Source organism: Camelus ferus, chromosome 10 (genome assembly GCF_009834535.1).
Source record: "Camelus ferus isolate YT-003-E chromosome 10, BCGSAC_Cfer_1.0, whole genome shotgun sequence".
NCBI classification, from domain to species: Eukaryota; Metazoa; Chordata; class Mammalia; order Artiodactyla; family Camelidae; genus Camelus; species Camelus ferus.
In genome coordinates, this window is record NC_045705.1 from 45300913 (window position 1) to 45319980 (window position 19068).

General features: G+C 45.7%; 1 protein-coding gene across 5 annotated transcripts in view; it reads right to left on the reverse strand.

The window, feature by feature from the left end:
- LOC116666421 overlaps nt 1-19068 on the reverse strand; it is an 87382-nt gene that overhangs the window by 17436 nt on the left and 50878 nt on the right. Inside the window, exons 3-4 of one of the 5 annotated variants that reach the window (XR_004323264.1) lie at nt 11119-11438; nt 2466-7211 (exon numbers count right to left, since the gene is read on the reverse strand). Coding sequence is in view for 2 of the 5 variants with exons in the window: in XM_032488887.1 (XP_032344778.1) it covers nt 15559-15639; nt 17188-17347 (241 nt within the window). In the remaining 3 variants the exon portion in view is untranslated. Of the gene's footprint in view, nt 1-2465; nt 11439-15531; nt 15640-17187; nt 17348-19068 lie in introns of those variants that run through there. The other 4 variants (XR_004323265.1, XM_032488887.1, XM_032488886.1 and 1 more) reach the window with 4 other exon arrangements.

A 19068-nucleotide genomic window follows, 5' to 3' on the forward strand; every position in this document is an offset into this window, starting at 1 on the left:
GAGGTAGCTATAATGGACTGGGAGTACTGTGAGAATTCAAGATTTTATTCTCAGAATGCTTCACAAATGTTTTCCAGTTTTCTTTCTTCTTCAGAGAAGCTAAAACAAGAATTTAGAGACAAACTATTACGGTGTCTACATAAGAAAGACAAAGGTGAATTCCCTTTAGCAACGTGACAGTGACATAAAAGGCTATATTAAAACATAGATCTATTTTAAGTTAAAATAACAGATTTAAGATATGCATATATTTTGTTATTATTATCATTTCTTATTTCAACTAACTTTTTTCTTAACCCGCTAAGCACAGTCCCAATACTATCAGATAAAAAGGCTTCTGCCCCATAGGTCTAGAACAAGGGAGGATGTAGTGATATATCTGGAAGGGAATACTGAGATTATGGTTGATTTTTACCTCTTCTTTGTACCTTTCTACATTTAAAAAAAATAAGAATGTCTAGTACTTTTATAATCAGGAAATACCACAAAGCCATCACCATCCTGGGAAAGGAAACTGGAAAGAGAAACTTCAGGATGAAGGTAATGGCATGCTGACACTTGCAGGTGCCCTGGGAACCCCCTGATGACTGGAACTGTTTAGATTCTTTTGTTATAAATCCTAATGGTGATAATGAGTTTGGCTCCTTGGTTTCGCCCCATCCTGAGGGTCAGGTTGACGTCAGCGATCAGACATCTCAATACACTTAATTACTGTGGGAGAGGGCGCAGGACTCAGGCAGGCAAGTCTCTAGGAGGAGAGACAGACCTTCCCAGGTGACACAAGCCAGATCAGCATCAGGATGCAAAACAGGGGGGAGCAGTTCTGAGCACTCAGGTTACTCTCATTCACAGAAGTTACTGCGAGTGGCTAAAGGTCACACATCAGTAGATGCAGCCTTGCACAAAGACAGGCTCGACTTCCTTGTATAAATAAAACCATAATTTTTATTTTTTAAATAAATATATTCTTCCCATAGAAACTTCAATTATTCATTCTTGATTATAGAAATATTTGTTGAAAACCAACTTCCAATTATAGCTAATTTTAAAATGGTAATAAAGTTGTTCAAAGTCTTGCATAAAAAAAGAATGGAAAGAATTTGTTCTTTTTTTTTAACTTTTTTTTTATTGAGTTATAGTCAGTTTACAATGTTGTGTCAATTCCCAGTGTAGAGCACAATTTTTCAGTTATACAAGAACATACATATATTCATTGTCACATTCTTTTTTACTGTGAGCCACCACAGATCTTGTATATATTTCTCTGTGCTATACAGTATAGTCTTGTTTACCTATTCTGCATATGCCTGTCAGTATCTACAAATTTTGAACTCCCAGTCTGTCCCTTCCCACCCCTCTCCCCCTTAGCAACCACAAGTTTGTATTCTATGTCTATGAGTCTGTTTCTGTTTTGTATTTATAAATACAAAGAATCTGTTCTTATTTCAATGCCTTCCCACAACGCATTCTGTTTCAGTGCTAGAAAGGCTGGGACCATCGGACAGGAACAAAAGCAAATGTGACAGGGCTGAAGTCCTGTCCTTGGCTATAGGACTATTAATTGTGCAAGGTCATTCTAGGGAGACAGAGTTGAGCAGTAGCTCACAGAGAAAAGACTTAGGGCTCTTCTTGGAATAGGGCAGGGGGTCATGTATGAAAGCAAATGGAAGTCACTGCACATGGTCTAGCTATGACTGACGCAGGGACACTGGGCTTAAGGAACAGAGTAGGGCTGGAGCACAGGGACATGCAGTGGAGCAGAGATGAGGAGGATGCCACCCTCCCTTTCAGTTTGCCTTCAGGAACAATGGCAGGCATCTCTCAGTTTGGGATTAGAGCCTCAACTGCAATCCCATTCCAGGCATCATTTGGTGAATTAACTTCACTCTAATGCTGAGTGATGGGCTTTGGGTTCAGCCAGACTTGGATGCACATACTGGCTCTACCACGTGAGGCCTTAAACAAAGATTTAAAAAAAAAAAAAAACAATTCCAAATAGAGGGCATGTTGGAGGGCACTTGTGCTAAAATTCAATCAATAGATCCCTCATTTTACATAACTGATATGTCCCAGCAAGGTGACCTGCAAAGCAAGTGCTAGGTTAAATGCATGAAGGACATGTTTCTCTCTCTCTCCCTCCTTCCCTCTCTATCTCTCATATTTACACACACACAAATCAGTGTAACCCACAAGACTCAAATGGAAGAAGTATCACTTTAAAAATTTTTCTCAATCAATGAAAATCCTGCTTGGCTCCCACCTGCCTAATTGACAGAGCCAAGAGACACAGTCTTTGTCATTTTGAGGGTTACTCCCCATCACCTTCACCTGTTGAAGGACACTTGGGTTGTTTCCAGTTTGGCGCTACTACCAATAAAGCTACTATGAACACTTGCGTATGGGACATTTTGTGTGAGCATAAGTTTTCACTTCCCTGAAATAAATGCCTAGGATTGAGATTCATGGGTCATATAGCAAGCATATGTTTAATGTTTTAAGAAACTGCCAGACAGATTTCCAGAATGGCTGTCACCATTCTACACATTCACCGAGAGCATATGTAAGATCCAGCTTCTCCACATCCTTGCCAGCATTTGTTTTATCAGGATTTTTTATTTCAGCCTTCCTAATAGGTGTGTAGTGGTATCTCACTGTGGTTTTAATTTGCATTTCCCTAACAACGAGCGATGGTGAACATCTTTCCATGTGTTTCTTTGCCATCTGCGTATCTTCTTCAGTGAAGGGTCCAAGTCCTTTGCTCACGTTCTGGTTAGATCGGTTGTTGTCTTACTGCTGAATGCCGAGTTCTCTATTCTCAAAGCGAGTCTTTTGTCAGAGAGGTAGTCTGCAAATATTCTCTCTCAGTCGGTTCTTACCATTTCATCCTCTTAACTGAGTCTTTTGTTTCTAATTTTAATGAAGCCTAATTCATTTATTCTTTCCTTTTATGGATTGTGCTTCTTGGTGCCACGTCTAAGAACTCTTCTCCTAATTTTAGGTCACAAAGCTTTTCTTCTATGTTTGCTTCTAAAAGTTTTGATGGTTTCACATTTTACATTTAGCTTTATGATCCAGTTCTAGTTTACTTTTGGGTAAGGGGTGAGGTGTAGGTCAGGGTTCATATTGTTGGCTACTGATGTCCTGTCCATTTGTTTCTGCCAAGTGAGATAACAGCACCAGGTTCTACAGGAGTCACAGAAGTCAATTACTACTCCGGAGGCAGGCTACCTAGATAGTTCCTTGCAGAAAATTAATCACCCTCCCACGGTTACCTAGAATGAGCTTGATGCTACGGAAACCAAACATTTCCCCAGTGAGTCTTCCTTCTGCAATCATATTGTGCAACCAAATACTGTTCATAATGGATCCTTGAGGAGTCTCCTGTTGCCCCTTGCATCACTGCCTGAGTGAATTTGTTTAAAACAGGAAGTGAACATTGAAATTTTCTGTTGCACATGATAACATACCATTTCAGGATAGGAAGGAGTGTTTTTTATGGAAACATGGTTGTTTCATGAGGACACCAGGAATCCACGGCTAAGGGCTCTGAGCAGGAGTGCAGCAGATCCACATTTGCATGTTAGAAACCTCACTCTGGCAACATGGAGGTAGACTGGTGGGAATTTGGCGGCTGGCTGGGGCACTTAGGAGACTATTGCAAGAGATGATAGAACCAGAAAGAGAGTGGTGGAGAAGGGTTGGTTGATGCATTTACACCAGAGACAGACCAGAGGCTTAAGGAGAGAAAATGAGATTTTAAAGATCACTTTGAGAAATGAAGGGACAAGCTGTACAGAGAAAGAGAAGTGAGTTGAGGGATCAGCTGGGGTTGGAATCTCTGCTTGGCCACTCCTACTGAGGAAGAGCCAGTTTATTCCTTCTGCTTTGTGACCCTTCCATGCTTGACAGTCTTGCTTGAATAGAGCTCTGCTTCCTTATAATTTCCCTGCCATGGTCCAACTTTGGCCCTGAGGGACCACACAGAACGAGTCCACCTCTGCCAGCCACAGCAGCTCTTTGACCATTTTAAAGACATGGGTCACATTCTCTCAGACTTTCTTTCCTCCAATTTATTCATCCCTAGTTCCTACAACCCTCCCCATTTGGCATGGGTTCCTGCCCCTCCTCTTCTAGGTAGTTCCTCCACTTCCCACCTTTAATCTAATCACAGGATGCCAGAACTCTGGATAGAGTTTGATCACCCAGAAAACAGTAAGCACCCCCTTCTGGAGCCTGGTAAACTCTGCCTTTAGCATCCCCACACCCTTCTGCCCTTGGCAGGAAGCTGCCTCCCTTCCCTGAACATCTGGGGTAACATCCCCCAGTGAGATCTGTGGTACCCTGGGCACTGGGGGCAAGCCTGGGCCCAGAGCCTCAGCTGGGGAAACAGGTTTGACAAGGCCCTCACTGACTCACCTCCAGTAGCAGGCATGCTGTGTCTGGGAGCACATGACCCAGCCTCACTGGGAAATGGATTTCCTGCCTTTTCTCCTCGGCTGAAAATCAAGGCACCAGCAACTACTCACTGACCACTGTTGAGTGTGTGGTTTGGTGAGGAAAACAGAGGTGGAATCCTGGGTCTGCCTTCAGGAATCATGCGGCCTTCTTGGGAGAGAGGATACAGGATGGGTGGTCATAGACAGCCCATTAGAGAAGAGCTAAGACCACAGCTAGACCTGGAAGGATGGGGGAATGTCAGATAATGAGAATAGGCAGTGCCCTAGGATGGCAAGGACAGGTGCAGAGGTCAGGGTATCGAAGGTGCACCTAATGGAGGAAAGGAAGACATTGTGTCAGAGCAGAGACTCTCTATACACAAACAGTGAGAGCAAATGCTACAAAGGTAGGTTGGAACCATATTTGCCTGGACTCTTCTCTAGGCCAAGAGCTCTTGAACCAAAGGAGGAGATGGTTAAAGTGGTGAATGGCTTGGGGTCGGGGTCTGGGTCTGGCAAAGCTAGATCGTACACTCTGCTGTGACAGGCAGACCCAGGAGAACAGAGCTCCTTAATGTCCAGGGAGAGTAAAACCCTTACAGGAAGTTGTCCAGGCAACTCAGAGAAGTACCTGTCTGGCCTAGTTTTAGCTCACCTTCAGATGATCTTTCCAATAGCCCTTCCTAGGGAGATAAGGACAGGGAGACCAGGGACCTATCCAAATAAGTGACCTGGGAAGTGCTTTGAGTGGCAACAAGAAAAGCTGTAATCTAGGGGCAGAACTGGCTAAATCATTTGTGGGCCCCTTGGTCACCAATTATTAAGAATTTCAAGATGGCAACATCGGACCAAGCCTGTGACCCTTCTAAGCACAGAGTCCTGTGCAGCTTCAGAAGTTGCATGCCCATGATGCTGGCTCTGTCTGGGGGTAAAGACGAGGGCAGGTTCTTACCCAAATGCACACAGTGGGTTTGCAGGAGGCTCCCACACTCAGAAGGCTCACAATCAGTCATTCCCCTCTCTGTTCGGGGCAGGTGATAGCCCAGCATTCCAGCTCAGGCAGCTTATGGCTCTTGGCCTCATGAAAAGAATAGACTAGGGATAGGAAACCTAAATTCCAACCCCGGTTTTGCTTTAAAACTGAAGTGAGAATCACTTAACTTCTGGGTCTTAGTTTTATGGCCCATATTAAGTGTTCAGAAGGTATTGTTTCTCTCTCTTCTTATAAAGAACTTCCAATTCTAGGATCTCTACCATGTGGCCCCTTGCTGGAATATTTGAAGTAAAACACAGGTTCTAATGATGGGTCTTGAGTTGCAGAAAGAACTCAGTGAAATGCATTTGTATCTTGGAGAAAACTCCAAATACTCTTGCATTCCAATACCTTCCTATTTCACTAGAAAAGTCATCTCTAGCCATTCTCCGCCAAAGATGCATTTGGAGGGACTTCAGGTCTACTCTTAGCTATTTCGCCAACTCTCTGTAGGGCTGCGGGACACCGACTTCCTCTCCCTGTGCCTCAGTTTCCTCTTTTGTAACATGGGAGAATTTGAAAAAGTCCTTTTCTGCATTCAGTTCTGCTTTTCCTTGAATTTGGGAAGTCGCTGGTCCAGCATTTGTCATCACATGGTATTGGGATGAACTTCTCTGGCTTTGTCAGTGGAAAACAAGCTCACTGAGGTCAAGAATGATCAAGATCTATCTCTGAATCTCCAGTTCCTGGCACAGCAGCTTGCTCTCACCTGAGTGCTGAATGGACACAGCCATCAATGGATGGACAAGGTCTCTGGGGAAGAGACTCAAAACAAGTGTGCCATGAAGTACAAACAGAGATATGATCAGAAGTGAGGCCCAAGGAAAAGAAAGAGAATCAGGGCAACATCATATCATGGGAGATTGAGCACTGGGTGAGCAATATCTTAAATAATACAGAGGAAACAAGAAACTGTAAGGCTTAAAGAAAAAAGACACCAGATTTCTTAACTGGGAGGTCATCAGTGACTTCTGAGAGAAGCCAGGCTGCCCAACATCAAGGAATGGGTGGATCAGGAGGAAGTGTGGATGGCAGATGTCAAGGAGTCAAGGCATTTGGTGGAAGAAGAGAAAGATAAGAAGGTCACTAAGCATTGAGAAAAGTCAAAAGAAGAATCATCATTTGTTCATTGGTTTGTTGGCCTTAAGAAAAGGAGAACCAAAATATTTGTTAACCCAGAGGAAGGAGTGAAGGAGAAAGAGGTTGGAGATTTTAAAGAGTGAGAGAGGAGGCAATGGACAGATTTATGTCCTTGAAGAGTCAGGAGAGAGAGGGGACCAAGAGCAAAGCTCTCTCTACCCCCATCCCCACCCTCAACTCTCTGCCACCAGCAAATCTGACAAGTGCATCACCAGGCGTTGTACAGGGAATTCTGATGCCAGAAGGAGGTCGAGCAAGGTGACTTTTAAGGTGCCCTCCCACCAGTTATGTGACCTCCATGTCCATCCATCCTTATTGTGCCATGTGGCCCACAAGCAGAGGACAGCAGATCATGTGAAGAACATCTTTGAAATCCAGTCCAGTGCTCACAGCATCCCTGACCTACCAACACCTGTAACTATCAAAGAGGAAATAAGCCCTTGGACACAAACTCCACCTGTTTTGGAATGTGGCCCAGGGAGGCAGAGCAGCATAGCAGGAACAGCACCAGACTGGGAGCCGGGAGTCCAGGTGTAGTCTCTTCTAATTATTCTCTGTGTGCCCTTGAGTACGTCCCATCTTCTCTGTGAGTTGCAGTTTTCCTTCAAAAAACAGGAATTTGAGACAGGTGACTGGTTTACTTCTTTGTTCTCTGACTCTTGGATTTTTTACAAAGTCATCTGAACGAGCTGGCGCTTGTCTCTGTGGTCCTCAGGCAGTTCTGCACTTACTGTGATCACCACGGTACAACAGGCAAAACAGGTCCCATAAGGGTAAAGCAAGTGAGCCCTCCTTGGCAACTCACCCTCGTGTCACTGCGGAGCTCACAACAGTGGCATCAGCTCCAACAGGAAAACCCACAAGCTTGTCAGTGACATTCTGGACCCTCCCATGTGGGCTGTGGCACCAGCATAACCGAATCATGTTTGGCAAAGGAAAGGCCATGTCTGGCTGTGTGCTGACGACACTGATGAAAGGCAGCACTGCCTTGGGGAACTGAATTTCTGACTGATTTTCAAGTTCTGAGTTCTGAACTAGGTTTGCCCTTTGTTGACAAATCTCCACCAGCATTAAAGGGAACTGGATGTCTCTTTGACATCAAATGCATCATGACAAATTAGTCATCCACTAATTCATTCAAAAATGCATTGAGCAACTGCTTTATTCATTAAATGTATGTGTTTTTGATGGATGGATGGATGGATGGAGAGGTGGATGAGACCAGGATCTGGTTCACTCACCAGGCATATAAGGCAGGATTTTCTCTCTTACAAGTGACAGAAACCTAAATCTAAGTAGCTTAAGAGAGAATTAAAAAAGAAATACATTGATTGATAGATCTGAAAAGTTATCAAGAGCTTGCAAAAGTCCCTCTTTATTTCGCAGCTCTGGTTTCTTCTGTGTTAGCATCATCTTTAGACAGTTTTTCCCCTACCCAGTGGCCAGGCTCACCCCCAGCAGGCCCAGGCCAACACTCTTGGCTTGCCACCCCAAAGGAAAGAGTGCTTTGCCCCTAGAGGTTCTAGAAAGTCTTCAAGATGGTTCTCACTGGCCCAGCGTGGGTCATGTGCTCATCCCTGGACAAATCCTGTGACCAGGAGGGCCCAGCACTGGGTCTGAGTCCTGGGAGCCCCTACAAAATCTAGAGAAGATGTCAGCCCCAAGGAAACCTCTCAGACTGAGAGTAAGGACACAGTGGCTTCCCCAGAAGAGAAGGGAATGGATTCTGGGCAGGAAGACCCTCAGCTGCCCTCTCAGTGGGTAACTAAAAGGCAGCCCTTTTGCTGTTTGGAACCTCTGTTTCCTCCTGATCATCCTCACTGCATAGGTGTCTTGTGATGCGAAAGCCCTTTGACAAGGTGGGGGTGGGCTGGTATTCTTTTCATGGTCGTTTAATAGAAACCACCACAGCTCCTCCTCCCTCTTGAATCTTCCCCCAACACCTTGGCCTCCAGACTTGTCCCTCTTCTGACCTCAGCCACTTAACGTTTCATGTCACCCAGTGTGACAACTAATCATTAAGTGTATCTGGGGCGGAAAAAGTATCTAGACCTTCATCTGGTCCAACAAGAAGGACCCGTGCTAAGACCCTCTCTCCTGCACTCAGGAAACTAGCAATCTAGGCAGTGACAAATCGTGCCTTGTTCTCTGCTTGCTCTGTGTGTCAGCCTAATCTCCAAAACAAAACTACCAGCTCCCTGTGGGCAAGGCCAGGCCTCATCCTTCTCTCCTGACAGCTGCATCCCCATACCATCCTGAGTGTACCAGTCATGGTGGCTTGGAGCCCCCATCAGGGAAAGAGTTGGAAGCCTTGCCCCATAGGTCCCAGCCTTCTTGCTAAAGGATCCTCATGCTCCTAGTAGCCAGGACAATCCTCCTCTTTGCTACCTCACCCCACGTGCCCTGCTTCCCACACCACCTCACCACATCATGAGCTCGCCCCCAACTTGACAGTGACTTCTGTCTTTTTCTTCTGAGGTCCCTGGAGCTGTGTATCCCTCCAAGCTGAGGAGAGGAAGGATCCTTCTCTGACCTACATCAGACCATCTGCAAGGCTTGAAACAGAGTGGCAGCTTTGTGATCTGCTCCTTCAGCCAACAAATATGTTCTGAGCATCCACCCTCTGTGCCTGGATGTGTGCTGGGGAAGTGGTGAACAGGCAGGCCGGGCTCTGTCCTCCAGAAGCTCACACACCAGCAGGAAGGACCACTGGCCCCTCCCCCAGCCCTCGGAAAGCAAAGCTGCTCATGCACGATGGTGGTCCCTTCTATCCATTCTCTGGAACAGGGATGAAAGGAACCTGGTACCAGCCCCCTGGTGTCTTGGCTACAGTACAGGGGAGTGCAGAAGGAAGAAGCGGAGAGACTCTCATGATGAGCTACTCAAAATGGTTTTTCCGTGTCATTTGTCAATCAGGTCCCTGGATTTGACATATGGACCCAAACTCACCTCTCCCTCCCCTCCCACCAGGGCTCCCCTGGGCGGCTCCTGTGCCCTAGTGCTTGCCCCAGAGTGCCCGAGTCTGCCACGGGTACACTCGGAGCCCCTTGCTTCCCTTATATCTTTCACATCCCCTAGCACAGGCCTGAGAGCTGGAGCTCAAAGGACAGCTGATGGACAAGTCTAAAGGGAAATGAAGCAGTCAAATTGGACTGAGCCAAACTGAATGACCCTCTCCTAGGCACATAGAAACTGATTTTTTTTTTAAAGGAGGGACATTTCCTGATCCATCTGCTCTTCACTGAATATCCCTTGAACCGCTTCTGAAGGTAAGCCTTTCCCTGGCAAATTTCTGTTCTTGTCTCCTCCTTTGAACTCAGAGGTGAAATTAATGTCGGGATCTCAGGCCACTTCTCTCTCCCCCCACTTCTTCTTTCTGACATCAAAATCAGTCTCTGCCTTTCATACCCACTTGGGAGGGGGATGGGCTCTGCTAATGAATGTTTGAGAAGCCCTTTGAGATCTGGATGAAAGGCATCTTATAAAATACAATTAAAAATAATAGGGGTAATTACTAGCTGGGCTAGTCCCTGCAGGATAATTAGAGAGTTCTCCTCTGCAGATTCTGAATTCATGCAGAAACACATGAGTCCACAAGGCAAACTGATTTGACATTTCAGGGGCCTTGGTTATACTTCCTCCATTCCAGGATCATGTACGAGAATCTTTCTGAAATCTGAGGAGCATCACAGAAGGCCAGAGCTGGAAAGGATCTTTGAGACGATCTGTCCTACCTCCTTGATATGCAGGTGAAGCCAGTGAGGCCCAGAGAGGCAAAGTGACTGGCTCAAAGTTGCACAGTGAGTGTGAGAGAGCCATACCTTGGGAGGTCCAGTCCTTGGATACCCCAATTCTGGGGCTCCCATCACCACTCCTCATCAATAATACCCCTTTTCTAATCTCTGCATGTCAGTCACTTTCTGATATACAGGAGAGCACTGGAATAAGAGTCAGATAGAGCTGAGTTCAAATCCTGGCTCTGACATGTGTGAAAGACAGTAGTGGACAAGTAAGCCTCAGTTTCCTCATGTATAAAATGGGAATAATGGTGCCTGCCTCACAGACGTGCTGTGAGGAGCCAGAGAGCCAAGTGCACAGAACATGTGTTCAGTCAATGCTGCTTGAATGAATGCTTCAAGAATAAGCCTTGGCAATGCTAGGGTTTGACCTACAGTTAATGCGCACCTATTACGTGCCAAACGCTGTGCTAAGCTCCCAGTACTTTATTTCATTTCATTATCACCACATCCCCATGAGGTCAGCCATGTGAAATCAAGGTTCCGGGAGGTTAGCTACCTGAGTCCAAGGCCACACAGCTGAAGAGGAGGCAGGACTTGAACCTGTGCTTTCAGCCACCATGCAATACTGCCTTCCCCCATGAAAAGAGGCATGAACATTGTTGTAACTACAGTGGAGCCCCCAAAGGATTCTCTGCTGTGACACAGGGGAGGTGTGATGGAGGGGGTGGGAACAGTCACAGCCTAAGATGATCCACTGAAGCACTTTTACCTTCAAGGTTATGAAAGTAAAACTCTTCTCCTTATGTAAGATTATTTATTCCGAGGGGCTGCGCTGATGCAAGTCACGTGATCTCCCTCAAGAAGGGCAGTCAGTAGCTGGAGCTGAACTTAGAATCAAGAAGTCCAGATTTGGGTCTTGGATCTGCTCCTCAGAAGCCGAGTACCTTTCTGCTCAAGTCCCTTCAGTGCTCCGTCTTCAGAGTCCCACATTCCTGGTCCATTGGGCGACATTCCCACTTTACCCCTCACATGGGTCTTCTGAGGCTCAAATGGGAATGAACACAGCCGTACTTCATCAGTTGCAGCCTTCTGCACAAATGGAAATCATTACTGTTACTACTGATAGTTTTGAAGATTGTCAGTGTGATAAGGAGGTGGCTGGAAGTCCCAGGCTGGTGGTGGACTTCAGGAGGACTGACTCAACACATGTGGCAGGCGGGGGACAATACACATTACTTGTCTTTGAAGGACAGTTCAGCACGTTCCTAGCTCTGAGCTTGTTATTTGGTTGGAAGATGGCACTTTAAGAGACCAGCCCTTTGAAATTCCATTGTAAACCTGGTGGGTCCCATTTATTTCAGCTGAGACCCAAGATTGGCACCTGCAGTGTCACATTCTCTACTTCTGTACGTGTGGAAGAAACCAGCCGTGGTGAAAGGCTGCTCACCGGGTGAGGCCGGCAAAGGAGGAAGGAAGCCAATCTGAGAGTTGTTAATCACTCCCTGGGGATTTCCTCATCAATCAAGACTTTTCCAAATACCTCCTAGAAACGAGAATAACCAGGACTGTGTTCTTCTGAACTACCCTGCTCAGAATGGATAGATCTGAGTCATCCCCTCCAGAGACTTCCAGGGCTGACCAAGCAGATGACAGTGCCTTAGACTGTCAAAGTCACCCTCTGTCAGTCTTCGGCATTTAACACCAACAAGATGGGAGGCTCACTCGCTCACACTCGAGACACTCTCCAGTCTCCAGGTGATTCTCATTCACTGCTCAAGGCTCTCCAGCTCCACTGGTAACATGTCAGCCCCGAGACACCCCTTCCCAAGACTAAATCTCCCACGTTAAGAGGGATGAGATGGTAACACCAAAATTACACAGGTTTAGGCATCAGAAAGAAAGGCTTGCCTTTCCTGGATCAACAACTCATCGGCTGTGTGACTTTGGGAAATTTAATTAACCTCTCTGAATCTTGGTGTGCTTATCTTTAAAACAAATAATAATCATCAGTACTCTTCTGGATTATTCTAAAAATCCAAATTAACAGAGAGAAAGTATTTGCACATAGCAGGCATTCAATAAACAGTAGTCTTTACATGACAAGATTCATTCATTTTAGAAACACGTGTTGAGGGCTTACTTTGTGCCAGGCACTCTGCTGGGAGATGCACACAGGAGAGCAGACTAGAGTGGAGACAGAATGAGCTTTGATGTCAGAGACCTGGGTCCTAATCCAAATTCTACCATTTACCAACCCCGTGACCTTGGATAGTGGACTGACGGAGACTCCCTGAGCCACACTCATCTCTGCACAGGGATGTGGTGGAGATTCAGTGAGATGACTCACAGCAAGCACTGAGCCCAGGACCTGGCTCAGCATGAGTGCTGGATAAGTGGGAACCATATTGCAAGTCAGTGTTGCTGAGTACATGAGGCAGTTAATGCAAAGCCAAGGTCAGGCAGGACAGTGGACATTTTTCTTTTTGCTTTTTTTAATTGAAGTATAGTCAGTTTGAAATGTTGTGTCAATTCCTGGTGTAGAGTATAATATTTCAGTCGTGCACGTACATACCTGTATTCCTTTTTATATTCTTTTTCATTATAGGTTACTACAAGATATTGAATATAGTTCCCTGTGCTGTACAGTAGGATCTTATTTTTATATGCAATAGTTAGTATTTGCAAATGTCGAACTCCCAATTTATCCCTGCTTACTCCCTTTCCCCCGTTAACCACAAGTTTGTTTTCTATGTGAGTCTGTTTGTTTTGTAATTAAGTTCATTTGTGTCTTTTTTTTTTTTTTAGATTCCACATATAAATGACATCATATGGTATTTTTCTTTCTCTTTCTGGCTTCCTTCACTTAATATGATGATCTCCAAGTCCGTGTTGCTGCAAGTGTTCACAGCAGCACTATTTATAATAGCCAAGACATGGAAAAACCTAAATGTCCATTGACAGTGGACATTTTATTGCACAGAATTTAAAGTAATCTCATTTAAAGTTATGGTTCCTGACACTGGACTCTGAACTGCTTCCTTTGTCCACTTATTTTCCCAGGGAAATAGATCCTTGAATACAGAGGGACAAAATCCTATCCCTTTCGCTATGTTGTGTTGCTGAGAGAAGACAGGGGTCAAGGCAGGGGTTCAGGACCAGCTCCAGCTTCTGCTCAGAGCAGGGAAACTAAGGCAGAAGGTCAGTCATGAAGACGGGACGACATCGGGGAGGGGAGCAGGTGGGAGAAGAAAACTCAGGAGGCATGAGGGCTCCCCAACCCTGTCAGCACAAGGCTGGGACAGCACTGGGACCCCTGGGCCCAACCCTGGGGGTCACCCTCAGCTCGGGGATTGCTCAGAGCTGATTCTGTCCATTCAGGGTCTCTGTGGGGCTAAGAAAGGCAGCAGCTGACAAAGATATCACTACTAATCCTAGTCTTTCTCTTCATTTGAGCCACCGGACTCAGGGAGAAGCTGGTGGAAGCGCAAAAAAGAGTGTCATTTTGCCTTAATCCTACAACATCCATGCAAAGTGCCTCTCCTGCTTGTGCTTCAGGTAATAACGGTAAAGGAAAGCCACTGCTGTTCAACCTACATATAAGTCCCCTGGGGTTTTATAAAAAAGCAGATTCTGATTCAGTGGGTCTGAGTGGAGCCCGAAATTCTGCATCTCTAATAAGTTTCCAGGTGATGCGAGGCTTCCCTGAAACTCTCTGCCTTTGAAACATCGAAATGTTAGGAAAAACAATCTTTAAAACACATTTTCAAATCAGTGGAGGAGACTTCAAGGAAGGGAAACCTAAGGCCAGGAGTGAAGCCTGACCCTTCCTAGTGGATGCATGTGAAGAGATGGTCATTACCCTGGGGGACCCTACAGTCTCATGGCCTAAAACTGTTCAACAGAGAACTCTGCTAGGAACAGGGGAAGGGGTAATGCTCTGCATTAATTTTGTACCCATGCAGGCCGGGGTGTCACATTGGAGAGCCCTCCACATAAAGCCAGGATTCAGAAAGAGCTAAGGCCTGAGGAAAGGGTGATTGAGAAGAACAACAAAGAAAGGAAACAGGGGCGAGGGTATATCTCAGTGGTAGAGAGCATGCCTAGTATGCACAAGGTCCTGGGTTCAATCCCCATTACCTCCATCAAAAATAAACAAATAAACCTAATTAACTCCCCCCAACCCTCCCAAAAAAGAGAGAAAGCAAAAGACAAAAAACAAACAAACAAAAAACCAAAGAAAAATAAAAACCAAGGGAAAGTGTCTGTGTCAGCCTTGGTTTGGGGTATCTGGAGAAAAATACAGTCCTCTGAGATCTGAGAGCTACTGGCTGACCCTCTTATGTGGCAGGAGTCTGAAATTACATGGTAGGTTGGTCTTAGAACCCTCCAGATGATCCTTAAATTTCAAGTGGACCATAGTCTGTGGTCACTATGTCCTGAAACCCAGTCGAAGCAATCACAAGTCCTCCTGCAGGAATGCACCTCAAGCCAGGCCATACAGAATTATCGTAGGATCCCACAAAGCAGGGCTCACAATAAAAATCTTAACACATCCAAGGAAACAGACCACCATGAGTGGGAGGCAGCAGCAACAGCACACCATCGAATCAAGCCCACACAGACCTCAGATATTGGGATAAAGACTACCAAACAATTATGTGTAATATGTTTAAAGAAATAAAAAGAGAATAAAAAGTGAGCAAAGAGCAAGAGACTATAAAAACGACCAGGCAGATTTGAAAAAATTATCAAGTGCCTACTAACGATGAATATGTTTCCCTAGCTTTCTGTATTAAAGTCAGTACACTTTCTACTAGAAAAGAGTTTGGAACATGCCCACCCTCTCCTTGGCCATTAAATGCAGCCTGCTCATACCCGCCCTGTGTCAGCAGCAGGGAATGTTATCGCACTTTCCTAGAATCATCCCTCCGCCCAGTGCATCCTTTCTTGGGCCACTCCTCCTGGCTCTGGGATTCCCTGGCTTCCTCCCTCGCCCCCCACGCCCCCACCCCCATTCCCACTTACTACTTCCAGCCCTCCTTCTTACTTAGGTGACACATCCAGACATTCCTTGGGTCCCCTCTCAACTCCACATGAGCCCCTCTTTCAAGGTGGGACCCTCAGTCCCAGTGTGAGGGGTCTCAAACGAGACTGCGCTAAGTAGGATTATAATCACGCCCCATTCTACCACTACCACCTGTGTACCTGTTCACAAAGCACCTTTCGTGTCCACCAGAGCATTGTCGTTCTCACAGGCAGAGGAGACAGGCTCAGAGCCACCACCATCCAGCTAGAAGGCAACAGGACCCGGATTCAAAACAGGACTCACACCCAGGTTTTCATGGTGGCCCCGTGCTCGTTCTGCTGCTCACAGCTGCCTCCAATGAGAGCAATGATCAATCACCAGCCAGCACTTTCTGTCCCCTTATTGTGTTAAACCCTTACCAGCCTTCATCAAACTGAATTGACGTTTCTTAGTCTTACCCAGTTGGTTGGGAAATCTCTGGGTCATGGCTAAATAAATATTTATGATCAAGAAAATGTTAATTTATGGCCCACCTGTCCAAAGGTAATCTGTCTCAGGCTACAGTCAGTGGAGCTGTAAGTGTAAGTTCTCTCAAGCAAGTGTAAGGGTAAGCACAGCAGAGGGCGAAGAGGTACGGGAGGGAAACAGGGTCCTTATGTCTTCCCTCCCCCATCTCAAAGGAAAGATCTTGAAATCCCACAGAAGAACATTTTTTTTTTTACTCTCAGAAACACAAAAGACCACATTACATGACAGGACGTGTAATTAGTACAGACATTAGGTAAACTGTGAAATTTCAGTCAGGGTTCTGTTAGTTTTACTCCTGGGAGATTTTCCAGCCAGAAACTGAAATGGAAATTTATGGGGCGCCCTCTTGTGGAAAGACCTATCACTGCAGGGCCACCCCAGCTACCTTTGCAGGTAAGAGGCCCTGAAGGAGACAGCGCCATGTACTGCCCGCTTCATGGAGTTTACATTCTAGTGCAGGCAGGTGGGGAAAGGAACGAGCAGCTAAATGGGCAAGATCCTTTCAGATAGTTAAAGAACATACAATAGGATTAGGCGCTCCTGAGCATATAGGAGAAAACTCCTAATTCAAAAAGATATATGCACCCCAATGTTCACAGCAGCATTATTTACAGTAGCCAAGACATAAAAGCAACCTAAATTCCATCAACAGATCACTGGAAAAGAAAATGTGGTATATTTTTACAGTGGAATATTACTCAGTCATAAAAAGGAATGAAATAATGCCATTTACAGCAACATGGATGGACCTAGAAATTATCAAAGTGAAGTAAGTCAGACAGAGAAAAACAAATGCCATATGATATCACTTATATGTGGAATCTTAAAAAACATGAGACAAATGAACTTATTTACAAAACAGAAACAGACTTACAGACACAGAAAACAAACTTATGGTACCAAAGGGGAAAAGGGAGGGAGGGATAAATTAGGAGTTTGGGATTAGCAGCTATAACCTACTACACATAAAATAGATAAACAACAAGGTCCTACTGTGCAGTGCAAGGAACTATATTCAGTATCTTATAATACCCTATAATGAAAAAGAATATATATACATATAACTGAATCACTATGTTGTACACCAGAAACTAACACAACATTGTAAATCAAATATATTTCAGTTTTTTAAAATTTTGATGAGTCATCAAAACTCAATTCCCTGAAGAAAACAGGGTGGAGGTGATAGAGCATGCCTGGGTGGAGGGTGGTCAGGATAGGAGTACAAGTTGTACATTCAGGGAAGACTGGCTAGGAGAGGGGATGTGTCAAGAAGTTACCAACCATGTGGAGATAAGGGGCCAGTATCCCAGGCAGTGCAAAGGTCCTGAGGCAGAAAATAAGCTCTAAGTGTCTGAGCACAGAACGCAGGTGACACAGAAGAAAGAGAAGCACTCCAGGAAATGAGGGTGGAGGAAGCAGGAACCTCTGGGAACACCGCCTCCTGCAGGTGGGAAAACAGGGTTTGTTGTAGACTTTCAGAATGTGGGATTCTCACCCCTGCACCCATCCCCCCCCCACACACACACCAGGGCCTTCGGCAAATCCAGCCAGCTCTGACTCAGACTGTCTACTTCTCTCATCTCCACAGCCACCCCCAGCCCATTATCCTCCTCTCCTACAGCAGCTTCCTAACGGAGCTCCTTGCCCCTGAAAGGCAGTCTCTTCTCAGCAGAAAAGTGATCTTTGTAATGTAAACGGATAGCATGTCTTCCTTGCTTAGAACTCTTTGATGACGGTGCACTTAGAATTAACCCAACTCTTAGGCAGTCCTTCTCCCTCTCTCTGCTCCAGCCATAGTAAAAGCTAACCTCTTTTCTGTCTCAGGGCCTTTGCACTTGCAGTTCCCTGCACCAGAAATGCTCTTCCCCTGGTTCTTGTCGAGTCTGGCTCCTTTTCATCCTCCAGGGCTCAGCTTAAACATCTCCCCCCATAACTCCAGATCCCATCCCCTATTGATTTCCATCATGGTACGCTTCACAGCCTGTAACTATTTTATTTAGTCATTGTTTTCTTGCTTTTTGACTTTTTCCATGTTGGGTTTTGCCATCCATGAGGGTAGAGACCACAAAACTTTCACCCACCGCTGACTCCTCCATTGCCTGGCAGAGCTCCTGGCATTCGAAGTATATTTCTGGAATGAACAAATGAGCTCCCGCAGATGGGAGCCAGTGTGGATCTTAGGGATGATTTAGCCCAGCAGCTTTCAAATTCTATATTTAGCATAGAACCTCCTTCCAAATGGAATCTTAAACAGAACCTCAGAGCTGAGACACAGCAGATGTGTGCCCTGCCCTTCTGGTTCTGTCCTAGTGCCACCAAGAGCCCCAACTGAGCTGAGGATGCCATGGGCTCTTGAGAAACCCCCCAGGTGGCTGAGTTGTCAGGAACTGCCCCTCAGCTTAGCATTTCTCTGGCTGATGCCTCTCCTATGATCCTTAGAATGGAAGAAGGCTGGGAACATGGCATTTTGAATTGTCACAAGCAATTTAGGAAGTGGTTAGAGGTAAATGTTTTGGAGGAAATCTTCACACGGAAACATATCTGAGAACCTAATGGCTCACTCCTGGGGTGTGTGTGAGCTCCTTGGTTTTTACTTCAAAGCATGGCAAGTGATTGTGGGCTCAGGCACACTGGGAGAATTCCTGGAAGCTCTGTATACCCAGAGGACCACCCCCTTCTGACACTAGGCAGCACAGCCCAGTAGGCCCAAATGAAGGATGAGACAGCAGAGGCCTGGTTCTCAGAGCAGCTGGGTGCCCCGGAAGGGGCCTAGTTGTGTTGAACATCTTTTATGCCCCACTTCACATCTCCTAGGCTCACCTTTTCAACCTTGGCCATTGCTGTGGCAACCAGCGGTAAAACAGCTATCCAGAACATCTCTTGCTTTCTGATGGCGACTTATTAGCTGTGTGATCTTGGGCAAGTTGCTTACCCTCTCTGTATCTCACATTCGTCATGTGGAAAAAGGGGATGATAAGGGTACTTGCTTTATATGGGTGTAATAAAGATTATATGAGTTACTAAACGTGAAGTGCTTATAACAATGCCTGGCACAGAGTAAGTACTACTGAGAAAAGAGACATTGCTATCATTATTATTATTATTACTCCATCTAGGACTAGATGCTAGAGGAGGGAGACCAGGCTTCCTAGCTCCGGGTCT